The sequence below is a fragment of the Balaenoptera ricei genome, chromosome 1, assembly GCF_028023285.1.
Source record: "Balaenoptera ricei isolate mBalRic1 chromosome 1, mBalRic1.hap2, whole genome shotgun sequence".
NCBI classification, from domain to species: domain Eukaryota; kingdom Metazoa; phylum Chordata; class Mammalia; order Artiodactyla; family Balaenopteridae; genus Balaenoptera; species Balaenoptera ricei.
The window spans coordinates 148,567,785-148,580,776 of record NC_082639.1 but is presented as its reverse complement, the minus strand read 5'-3'; the positions used below and the strand labels follow the sequence as shown (position 1 = coordinate 148,580,776).

At 36.2% G+C, this 12,992-nt stretch overlaps 1 protein-coding gene across 1 annotated transcript in view; it reads right to left on the bottom strand.

Moving 5' to 3' along the window:
* Positions 1–12,992, bottom strand: part of HMCN1 (hemicentin 1) — a 518,244-nt gene that overhangs the window by 27,784 nt on the left and 477,468 nt on the right. Inside the window, exons 101-102 of the mRNA XM_059937996.1 lie at positions 7,940–8,053; positions 1,379–1,504 (exon numbers count right to left, since the gene is read on the bottom strand). Coding sequence (XP_059793979.1) covers positions 1,379–1,504; positions 7,940–8,053 — 240 coding nt within the window. The remainder of the gene's footprint in view (positions 1–1,378; positions 1,505–7,939; positions 8,054–12,992) is intronic.

Here is a 12,992-nt window from a genome sequence, read left to right as displayed (position 1 = left end):
ATCCCCATTTTCCATTTCCTCATTTAGCTATATTTTTGCTGTAGCTTCTTAAACATCTGATATTTCAGCTTCTCTCATTTCTAATTAATCTTATACATAATTACAGAATCAATATTCTTAAAAATACTTAGTTACACATAACTGCATATGATGCTGTGAGTTGGCTACTATTCTTAAGAATTAAGAAAAATATTTACCTATATCCATATTGCTGAGGAGTCTTTGAAATCTGATAGTCCACTCCCCTTACTTTTTTCTTTAAGTATACTAAATTTCCATTTACCTCAACTAGTATCAACAAGTGGTCAATACTCCCTCATTTATATCTACACCCTCCCCTCACTCTTATATTATTTTGAAACAAATCCAAGACAGATTGTAACTTTATTAATAAATACTTCAGTATGAAATTCTTAAAATGTCCCATTTTTTAAAATGAGAAACTTAAACTCAAATTTCTGTGTCATCTTAAGACTTGTTCAAGGTCAGATAGCTGTCAAGAAGGGAGGATGAATTTTAACATGTTTTCTCTAAATCCAGCTCTTTCCCCCTCATACAGGGCTATTTATCTTTCCTTTTTCTACCACCTCCATCTATTAACATTCCATTAAAGACTATATTTAAATGTGATCACTTCTATGACACTGCTGATAGTCACTCCTATTAGATATGATCATTCGTTCGAGTACTCTGGTACAATTTTATTTGTACCTCTTTTATGATATTTCATCCCAACTTGCATAATAGTTGTTTTTTTTTTTTTCTTTTGGTGAGGGGAGTGGAGTTGGCCAATCTATCCCAGTTGATTGTAAGTACATGAGAGCAGGAATGCTATCAGTTTCAGTTTTGTACATTGTGCAGCTCATAGTTCTGCTAACTATGGCAGACTGGTACAGAATAGGCACACAAAGAACAAACTTAGGGAGAAATATAATTTACTTTATTGCCTGGTTATTGATTTGACATTTAAAGAATATTTAGTTTTAAAATAATTATATTTTGAACTTTTAATAAATCTCTACAAACATAATTTTTTCTTAACCCTTCCAATGAAATTCTTAGTATATATGCTAAATTTCATATTAGAAATTATATGACATAATATTAATGTATGTGGATAAACTATATAAACCAATTGTGTAACTGATGGGAGCTCAAAATGGGCTATGTCTCCCTGGTGAGCTTTCATTTCCTGGTACAGCCATGACCCTGGGACCCAAGAGCTCAACAATACTAGAAGTTGGGAGTAAAAACCTATAGAAAAAGATATTTCCTTGTTAGATTAAATTTATTCTAATCATTAGTTTTAAGAATGGATGCCTTATTTGGCTTGTTGATGGTACATGAATCTCAGTCACTGAGATAGCCAGACACTCACCAATGCAGGTTCCGTTTTCTGCCTTGGTCATTCCGTTTGGACAAAGATCAATGCATTTATAGCCACCGCGGGTGTTCTTGCAGTGCTGATCTGGTCTGCATACATTCTGTCTACATTCATTTACATCTTGATAAAAGGACAAAGGTAATGCAGATTGAGAAAGTGATTTCTTCTGACTTTACATAAAAATTATACGTTCAGATTTTAAGGATATCATAAACTAATATAGATGATTATATAATCATGGTGTAAAGTTAAAGTGTTTAAATCAATCAAGTTATGTAACATACTTTATTTTAAAACGTTATGATAAAAATAAAAAACAAAATATTACTTCACATAGCTGGTAGCCATACCAACCACTTCCTCCTCCTAGAAAAAGAAAAATTATATATTTATACATTATATATAAGTATATATATATATATATATATATATACACATATAAATTATGATTTTGTGAAAAAAATTGGTAATAGGGGAAATGTTAAAAAAAATGGTTATGTAATTAGAAGATGAAACCTGTAATGTATAGCATTTGCTTCCATTTCATTTTTGCATGGATCACATACAGGATGCGTGGTATTACAGTCCAGCCCAGGACACAGCACATGGATTAGATAAGGCACCATTAAGAAGTTACAAAGGGAGATTGGAACCAAGATGGCGGAGTAGAAGGACATGCTATCACTCCCTCTTGTGAGAACACCAGAATCACAACTAGCTGCTGGACAATCATCGACAGGAAGACATTGGAACTCACCAAAAAAGATATCCCACATCCAAAGACAAAGGAGAAGCCACAATGAGTGGGTAGGAGGGGCACAATCACAGTAAAATCAAATCCCATAACTGCTGGGTGGGTGACTCACAGACTGGAGAACACTTATACCACAGAAGTCCACCCACTGGAGTGAAGGTTCTGAGCCCCACATCAGGATTCCCAACCTGGGGGTCCAGCAACAAGAGGAGGAATTCCTAGAGAATCAGACTTTGAAGGCTACTGGGATTTGATTGCAGGACTTCGACAGAACTGGGGGAAACATAGACTCCACTCTTGGAGGGCACACACAAAGTAGTGTGTGCATCAGGGCCCAGGGGAAGGAGCAGTGACCGCAGGGGAGACTGAACCAGACCTACCTGCTAGTGTTGGAGGGTCTCCTGCAGAGGTGGGGGGTGGCTGTGGCTCACCGTGGGGACAAAGACACTGGCAGCAGAAGTCCTGGGAAGTACTCCTTGGTGTGAGCCCTCCCAGAGGCTGCCATTAGCCCCACCAAAGAGCCCAGGTGGGCTCCAGTGTTCGGTTGCCTCAGGCCAAACAACCAACAGGGAGGGAACCCAGCCCCACCCATCAGCAGTCAAGCAGATTAAAGTTTTACTGAGCTCTGCCCACCAGAGCAACAGTCAGCTCTACCCACCACCAGTCCCTCCCATCAGGAAACTTGCATAAGCCTCTTAATAGCCTCATCCACCAGAAGCAAGAAGAACTACAATCCTGCAGCCTATGGAACAAAAACCACATTCACAGAAAGATAGACAAGATGAAAAGGCAGAGGGCTATGTACCAGATAAAGGAACAAGATAAAACCCCAGAAAAACAACTAAATGAAGTGGAGATAGGCAACCTTCCAGAAAAAGAATTCAGAATAATGATAGTGAAGATGATCCAGGACCTCGGGAAAAACAATGGAGGCAAAGATCGAGAAGATTCAAGAAATGTTTAACAAAGACCAGAAGAATTAAAGAACAAACAAACAGAGATGAACAATACAATAACTGAAATGAAAACTACACTAGAAGGAATCAATAGCAGAATAACTGAGGCAGAAGAACGGATAAGTGACCTGGAAGACAGAATGGTGGAATTCACTGCTGTGGAATAGAATAAAGAAAAAAGAATGAAAAGAATTGAAGACAGCCTAAGAGACCTCTGGGACAACATTAAATGCAACAACATTTGCATTGTAGGCGTCCCAGAAGGAAAAGAGAGAGAGAAAGGACCAGAGAAGATATTTGAAGACATTATAGTTGAAAACTTCCCTAACATGGGAAAGGAAATAGCCACCCAAGTCCAGGAAGTGCAGCAAGTCCCATACAGGATAAACCCAAGGAGAAACACTCTGAGACACATAGTAATCAAATTGGTAAAAATTAAAGACAAAGGAAAATTATTGAAAGCAGCAAGGGAACTCCCATAAAGTTAACAGCTGATTTCTCAGCAGAAACTCTACAAGCCAGAAGGGAGTGGCATGATATACTTAAAGTGATGAAAGGGAAGAACCTACAACCAAGATTACTCTACCCCAAAAGGATCTCATTCAGATTCGATGGAGAAATCAAAAGGTTTACAGACAAGCAAAAGCTAAGAGAATTCAGCACCACCAAACCAGCTCAACAACAAATGCTAAAGGAACTTCTCTAAGTGGGAAACACAAGCGAAGAAAAGGATCTACAAAAACAAACCCAAAACAAGTAAGAAAATGATAATATGAACATACATATTGATAATTACCTTAAATGTGAATGGATTAAATGCTCCAACCAAAAGACACAGGCTAGCTGAATGGCTGCAAAAACAAGATGCATATATATGCTGTCTACAAAAGACCCACTTCAGACCTAGGGACACAATCAGACTGAAAGTGAGGGGATGGAAAAAGATATTCCATGCAAATGGAAATCAGAAGAAAGCTGGAGTAGCAATACTCATATCAGATAAAATAGACTTTAAAATAAAGAATGTTACAAGAGACAAGGAAGGACACTACATAATGATCAAGGGATCAATCCAAGAAGAACGTATAACAATTATAAATATATATACACCCAACATAGGAGCACCTCAATACATAAGGCAACTGCTAACAGCTATAAAAGAGGAAATCGACAGTAACACAATAATAGTGGGGGACTTTAACACCTCACTTACACCAATGGATAGATCATCCAAAATGAAAATAAATAAGGAAACAGAAGCTTTAAATGACACAATAGACCAGATAGATTTAATTGATATTTATAAGACATTCCATCCAAAAACAGCAGATTACACTTTCTTCTCAAGTGCACATGGAACATTCTCCAGGATAGATCACATCTTGGGTCACAAACCAAGCTTCAGTAAATTTAAGAAAATTGAAATCATATCAAACATCTTTTCTGACCACAATGCTAGGAATCAATTACAAGGAAAAAAACGTAAAAAACACTAACACATGGAGGCTAAACAATACATTACTAAATAACCAAGAGATCACTGAAGAAATCAAAGAGGAAATAAGAAAATACCTAGAGACAAATGACAATGAAAACACGACGATCCAAAACCTATGGGATGCAGCAAAAGCAGTTCTAAGAGGTAAGTTTATAGCTACATAATCCTACCTCAAGAAACAAGAAAAATCTTAAATAAACAATCTAACCTTACACCTAAAGGAACTAGAGAAAGAAGAACAAACAAAACCCAAAGTCAGCAGAAGGAAAGAAATCATAAAGATCTGAGCAGAAATAAATGAAATAGAAACAAAGAAAACAATAACAAAGATCAATAAACTAAAAACTGGTTCTTTGAAAAGATAAACAAAATTGATAAACCATTAGCCAGGCTCATCAAGAAAAAGAGGGACAGGAATCAAATCAATAAAATTAGAAATGAAAAAGGAGAAGTTCCAACAGACACTGCAGAAATACAAAGCATCCTGAGAGACTACTACAAGCAACTCTATGCCAATAAAATGGACAACCTGGAAGAAATGGACAAATTCTTAGAAAGGTATAACCTTCCAAGACTGAACCAGGAAGAAATAGAAAATATGAACAGAACAATGACAAGTAATGAAATTGAAACTGTGATTAAAAATCTTCCAACAAACAAAAGTCCAGGACCAGATGGCTTCACAGATGAATTCTATCAAACATTTAGAGAAGAGCTAACACCCATCCTTCTCAAACTCTTCCAAAAAATTGCAGAGGAAGGAACACTCCCAAACTCATTCTATGAGGCCACCATCACCCTGATACCAAAACCAGACAAAGATAATACAAAAAAAGAAAATTACAGACCAATATCACTGATGAATATGGATGCAAAACTCCTCAACAAAATACTAGCAAACAGAATCCAACAACACATTAAAAGGATCATACACCATGACCAAGTGGGATTTATCCCAGGGATGCAAGGATTCTTCAATATATGCAAAGCAATCAATGTGATACACCATATTAACAAATTGAAGAAGACAAACCATATGATCATCTCAATAGATGCAGAAAAAGCTTTTGACAAAATTCAACACCCATTTATGATAAAAACTCTCCAGAAAGTGGGCATAGAGGGAACCTACCTCAACATAATAAAGGCCATATATGACAAACCCACAGCAAACATCATTCTCAATGGTGAAAAACTGAAAGCATTTCCTCTGAGATCAGGAACAAGACAAGGATGTCCTCTCTCGCCACTATTATTGAACATAGTTTTGGAAGTCCTAGCCATGGCAATGAGAGAAGAAAAAGAAATAAAAGGAATACATATTGGATAAGAAGAAGTAAAACTGTCACTGTCTGCAGATGACATGATACTATACATAGAGAATCCTAAAAATGCCACCAGAAAACTACTAGAGCTAATCAATGAATTTGGTAAAGTTGCAGGATACTAAATTAATGCACAGAAATCTCTTACATTCCTATACACTAATGATGAAAAATCTGAAAGAGAAATTAAGGAAACACTCCCATTTACCATTGCAACAAAAACAATAAAATACCTAGGAATAAACCTACCTAGGGAGACAAAAGACCTGTATGCAGAAAACTATAAGACATTGATGAAAGAAATTAAAGATGATACCAACAGATGGAGAGATATACCATGTTCTTGGATTGGAAGAATCAATATTGTGAAAATGAGTATATTACCCAAAGCAATCTACAGATTCAATGCAATCCCTATCAAATTACCAATGGCATTTTTTACAGAACTAGAACAAAATATGTTAAAATTTGTATGGAGACACAAAAGACCCCGAATAGCCAAAGCAGTCTTGAGGGCAAAAAATGGAGCTTGAGGAATCAGACTCCATGACTTCAGACTATAGTATAAAGCTACAGTAATCAAGACAATATGGGACTGGCACAAAAACAGAAACATAGATCAATGGAACAAGATACAAAGCCCAGAGATAAACCCACGCACCTATGGTCAACTAATCTATGACAAAGGAGGCAAGGATATACAATGGAGAAAAGACGGTCTCTTCAATAAGTGGTGCTGGGAAAACTGGACAGCTACATGTAAAAGAATGAAATTAGAACACTCCCTAACACCATACACAAAAATAAACTCAAAATGGATTCGAGACCTACATGTAAGACTGAACACTATCAAACTCTTAGAGGGAAACATAGGAAGAACACTCTTTGACATAAATCACAGCAAGATCTTTTTTGATCCACCTCCTAGAGTAATGGAAATAAAAACAAAAATAAACAAATGGGACCTTATGAAACTTAAAAGCTTTTGCACAGAAAAGGAAACCATAAACAAGACGAAGAGAGAACTTTCAGAATGGGAGAAAATATTTGTAAACAAATCAATGGACAAAGGATTAATCTCCAAAATATATAAACAGCTCATGCAAGTCAGTATTAAAAAAACAAGCAACCCAATCCAAAAATGGGCAGAAGACCTTAATAGACGTTTCTCCAAAGAAGACATACATATGGCCAAGAAGCACATGAAAAGCTGCTCAACCTCACTCATTATTAGAGAAATGCAAATCAAAACTACAGTGAGGTATCACCTCACACCAGTTAGAATGGGCATCATCAGAAAATCTACAAACAACAAATGCTGGAGAGGGTGGGGAGAAAAGGGGACCCTCTTGCACTGTTGGTGGGAATGTAAATTGATACAGCCACTATGGAGGACAGTATGGAGGTTCCTTAAAAAACTAAAAATACAATTACCATATGATCCAGCAATCCCACTACTGGGCATATACCCAGAGAAAACCATAATTCAAAAAGACACATGCACTCCAATGTTCATTGCAGCACTATTTACAATAGCCAGGTCATGGAAGCAACCTAAATGCCCATCTACAGACGAATGGATAAAGAAGTTGTGGTATATATAAAGAATGGAATATTACTCATCCATAAAAAGGAATGAAATTGTCATTTGTTGAGACGTGGATGGATCTAGAGACTGTCATACAGAGTGAAGTAAGTCAGAAAGAGAAAAACAAATATCGTATATTAACACATATATGTGGAACCTAGAAAAATGGTACAGATGAACCAGTCTGAAGGGCAGAAATAGAGATGCAGATGTAGAGAACAAACGTATGGCCACCAAGTGGGGAAAGCAGTGGGGTGGTCGTGGTGGTGGTGTTGTAATGAATTGGGAGATTGGGATTGACATGTATACACTGATGTGTATAAAACTGATGACTAATAAGAACCTGCTGTATAAAAAAATAAATAAAATTAAATTAAAAAAAAAAAAGAAGTTACAAAGATGTCACTGCTTTGAATTCATAGCCCTCTCCTTACCCACGCATTTTCTGCCTTTGAGGTGATACCCAGGTTCACATCCACAGTGAAAACTTCCTATGGCATTGAAACAGCGGTGGTGACAGGGGCTGGATTCTTGACATTCATTAATATCTGTTAAAGAAAACAAAACTTGCTTTACATGCTGTTAGAAAACTTGGTTTAATTTACCCCAAATGTTAAATATTTTAGTGATCATTATGTTTAAGATCTTCCCTGAAAAGAATCCAATTGAAGTGTTCTCAAAGGATCTGCTAGATAATTGATAGAATTAACTGCTGGAGAGGGTTATTCTCTTCAACACTACTCCAAGGTAGAAGTTTGCTAGTGATTCAGAACTATGTTGATGCAAAACTTCTCTACTTTAACTATTTTATTTACCATATGGCTCCCATTCCAGTTTCTAGGAACTTTTAGCCCTGGAATGTTGCTGACAGACTGGAGTACTGAAGGTAGAAAAATAATAATAATAATAAAAAAGTTAAGTCTTCTGCAACAACTTTTGCAATTTGACCCTTCTTCCCAATTTTTGCTGCTATTAGTCTGATGCGGGTGTTTTATCACCTTGCACTCGAATGACTGCAGCAACTTTAGCTTTTCTCCTCATCTGTAGTCACTGCCAAATTAATCTTCCTGAACACCATCTGGGTCATAGTGCAATGGAAAAAAACCCTGCAGGCATGAATTCCCCAAACTTGTGAGCACTTGCCTGTATTTTGTAACTTCTCCCCTTTCTTTCCTTTCATTCCAGAAAAAGGGAGACCACTCCTTCCATTTAAGAAGAGTTCCTCTATTTGAGTTTTTGATCTCTGCAGCCCATCTCCTCCTTCCTCATCACGATGACTGTGGTCCACTGATCATTCCCTCCTCTTCTGTATTTTTAACGCCCTTCTCCTTACTGTCATCTTTCCCACAACCCTGTAGACATAATCAAATCTTTCCTACCCCAACAAAATCCCTCTCTCAGGTCTCTACTCACCTCAAGCTCCTGCCACTTTTCTATTGTTCTATTACAAACCCTCAAAAGAACAATCTCACCATATTATAGGCTCTTCATGTTCTAATCTTACATTCCCAAGTTCGAGATTTCCAGTGTCTTATTTTGTTCTTGTTTTCTATTTCAGATCTTCTAATTTAATCTTTCAAAATCTGTACATGTCACAGAAATGCACAAATGTGATAACATATTTTTTGAATTTAATTTTTATTTTATATTGGGCTACAGTTGATTTACAATGTTGTGTTAGTTTTAGGTGTACAGCCAAGTGGTTCAGTTGCACATATACATATATCCATTCTTCTTCAGATTCTTTTCCCATATAGGTTATTACAGAATACTGAGTAGAGTTCCCTGTACTATACAGTAGGTCTTTGTCAATTACCTATTTTATATATATTAGTGTGTATATATTAATACCAAACTCCTAATATATCCCTCCCCCCCCTTTGGTAACCATAAGTTTGTTTTCAAAGTCTGTGAGTCTGTTTGTTCTGCAAATAAGTTCATTTGTATCATCTTTTTAGATTCCACATATAAGTGATATCCTATACTATTTATCTTTCTCTTTGACTTACTTTACTTAGTATGATAACCTCTAGGTCCATCCATGTTGCTGCAAATGGCATTATTTCATTCTTTTTTATGGCTGAGTAATATTCCATTGTATACACGTGCCACATCTTCTTTATCCATTCCTCTGTCAATGGACATTTAGCCATTCCATATCTTGGCTATTGTAAATAGTGCTGCAATGAACATGGGGGTGCATGCATCTTTTCGAAGTATGGTTTTCTCTGGATATATGTATGGTTTCTCCATACATACTGTTTTCCATAGTGGTTGTACCAGTTTACATTCCTACCAACAGTGTAGGAGGGTTCCCTTTTCTCCACATCGTCTCTAGCATTTATTATTTGTAGGCTTTTTAATGATGGCCATTCTGACTGGCGTGAGGTGATACCTCATTGGAGTTTTGGTTTGCATTACTCTAATAATTAGTGATATTTAGCATCTTTTCATGTGCTTTTTGGTTATCTGTATGTCTTCTTTAGAGAAATGTATATTTAGATCTTCTGCCCATTTTTTGATTAGGTTGTTTGTTTTTTCATATTGAGCTGCATGAGCTGTTTGTATATTTTGAGGTTTATCCCTTGTCGGTCACTTTTTTTGCAAATATTTTCTCCCATTCTGTGGGCTGCGTTTTCATTTTGTTTATGATTTCCTTTGCTGTGCAAAACTTTTAAGTTTAATTAGGTCCTATTTGTTTATTTTTGCTTTTATTTTCATTACTCTAGAAGGTGGATCCAAAAGGATGTTGCTGCGATCTATGTCAAAGAGTGTTCTTCCTATGTTTTCCTCTTAAGAGTTTTATAGTATCTGGTCCTACATATAGGTCTTGAATCCATTTTGAGTTCATTTTTGTGTATGGTGTTAGAGAATGTTTTAATTTCATTCTTTTACATGTAGCTGTCCAGTTTTCCCAGCACCACTTATTGAAGAGACTGTCTTTTTTCCGTTGCATAGTCTTGCCTCCTTTGTCATAGATTAATTGACCATAGGTTGTGTGGGTTTATTTCTGGGCTTTCTATTCTGTTCCATTGACCCATATTTCTGTTTTTGTGCCAGTACTATACTGTTTTGATTACTGTAGCTTTGTAGTATAGTTTGAAGTTAGGGAGCCTGATTCTTCCAGCTCTGTTTTTCTTTCTCAGGATTACTTTGGCTATTCAGGGACTTTTGTGTTTCCATACAAATTAAAAAATTTTTTTTGCTCTACTTCTGGGAAAAATGCCATTGGTAATTTGATAGGGATTGCATTGAGTCTGTAGGGAGCTCTGAGTAGTATAGTCATTTTGACAGTATTGATTCTTCCAATCCAAGACCACAGTATATCTTTCCACCTGTTTGTGCCATCTTCAATTTCTTTCATCAGCATTTTATAGTTTTCAGAGTACAGGTCTTTTGCCTCCTTAGGTATGCTTATTCATAGGTATTTAATTCTTTTTGATGTGATGGTAAATGAGACTGTTTCCTTAATTTCTTTTTCTGATCTTTCATTGTTAGTGTATAGAAATGCAACAGATTTCTGTGTATTAATTTTGTATCCTGCAACTTTACCAAATTCATTGAGCTCTAGTAGTTTTCTGGTAGCAAAATCTTTAGGATTTTCTCTGTATAGTATCACGTTACCTGCAAACAGTAACAGTTTTACTTTTCCTTTTCCAATTTGGATTCCTTTTACTTCTTTTTCTTCTCTGATTGCCATGGCTAGGACTTCTAAAAGTATATTGGATAAAAGTGGCGAGAGTGGACATCCTTGTCTTGTTCCTGACCTTAGAGGAATGCTTTCAGTTTCACCACTGCGTATGATGTTAGCTGTGGGTTTGTCATATATGACCTTTTTATGTTGAGGTAGGTTCTCTCTATGCCCCCTTTCTGGAGCATTTTTATCATAAAGCGGTGTTGAATTTTGTCAAATTTTTTCTGCATCTATGGAGATGATCATATGGCTTTTATTCTTCAATTTGTTACTGTGGTGTATCATACTGATTGATTTGTGCATACTGAAAAATCCTTGTATCCCTGGGATAAATCCCAATTGATCGTGGTGTATGATCCTTTTAATGTATTGTTGAATTCAGTCTGCTAGTGTTTTGTTGAGGATTTTTGCATCTATGTACATCAGTGATATTGGCCTGTAATTTTCTTTTTTTGTAGTATCTTTATCTGGTTTTGGTATCAGGGTGATGCTGGCCTTGTAGAATGAGTTTGGGAGTGTTCCTTCCTCTGCAATTTTTTGAAACAGTTTCCAAAGGATAGGTGTTAACTCTTCTCTAAATGTTTGATAGAATTTGCTTCTGAAGCCGTCTGGTTCTGGACTTCTGTTTGTTGGAAGTTTTTAAATCACAGTTTCAACTTCAGTACTTGGGATTGTTCTGTTCATATTTCATATTTCTTCCTGATTCAGTCTTGGGAGATGGTACCTTCTATGAATGTGTCTGTTTCTTGTAGGTTGTCCATTTTATTGGCATATAGTTGCTTGTAGTAGTCTCTCAGGATCCTTTGTATTTCTGTGGTGCCCATTGTAACTTCTCCTTTTTCATTTCTAATTTTATTGATTTGGGCCCTTTCCCTTTTTTTTCTTGATGAATCTGTCTAAAGGTTTATCAGTTTTGTTCAACTTTTCAAAGAACCAGCTTTTAGTTTCTTTGATCTTTTCTATTGTTTTCTTCATCTCTATTTCATGTATTTCTGCTTTGATCTTTATGATTTCTTTCCTTTTACTAACGTTGGCTTTTGTTTGTTCTTCTTTTTCTAGATGCTTTAGGTGTAAGGTTAGGTTGTTTATTTGAGATTTTTGTTTCCTGAGGTAACATTGTATTGCTATAAACTTCCCTCGTAAACTGCTTTTGCTGCATCCCAAAGTTGCTGGATTGTTGTGTTTTTGTTTTCATTTGTCTCTACGTATTTTTTGATTTCCTCTTTGATTTCTTCAGTGATCCACTGGTTGTTTAGTAACATATTATCTAGCCTCCAGGTGTTTCTGTTTTTTGCAGTTTTTTTTCTTATAGTTGATGTCTAATCCCATAGCGTTGTGGTTGTAAAAGATGCTTAATTTCAGTTTTCTTAAATTTACTGAGGTTTGCTTTCTGGCCCAGCATGTGATCTATTGTGGAGTATGTTCCATGTGAACTTGAAAAGAATGTGTATTCTGCTGCTTTTGGATGGAGTGCTTAAATATTAAGTCCGTCTTGTCTAATGTGTCATTTAAGGGCTGTGTTTCCTTATTGATTTTCTGTCTGAATGATCTGTCCATTGAGGCAAGGCGGCTGTTAGAGTCCCCCACTACTATTGTGCTACTGTTGATTTCTCCTTTTATAGCTGTTAGCATCTGTCTTACATATTGAGGTGCTCCTATGTTGGGTGCATATATATTTACAATTGTTATATCTTCTTTTTGTATTGATCCCTTGATCATTATGTAGTGTCCTTCTTTGTCTCTTATAACAGTCTGTATTTTAAAGTCTATTTTGTCTGATATGAGTATTGCTG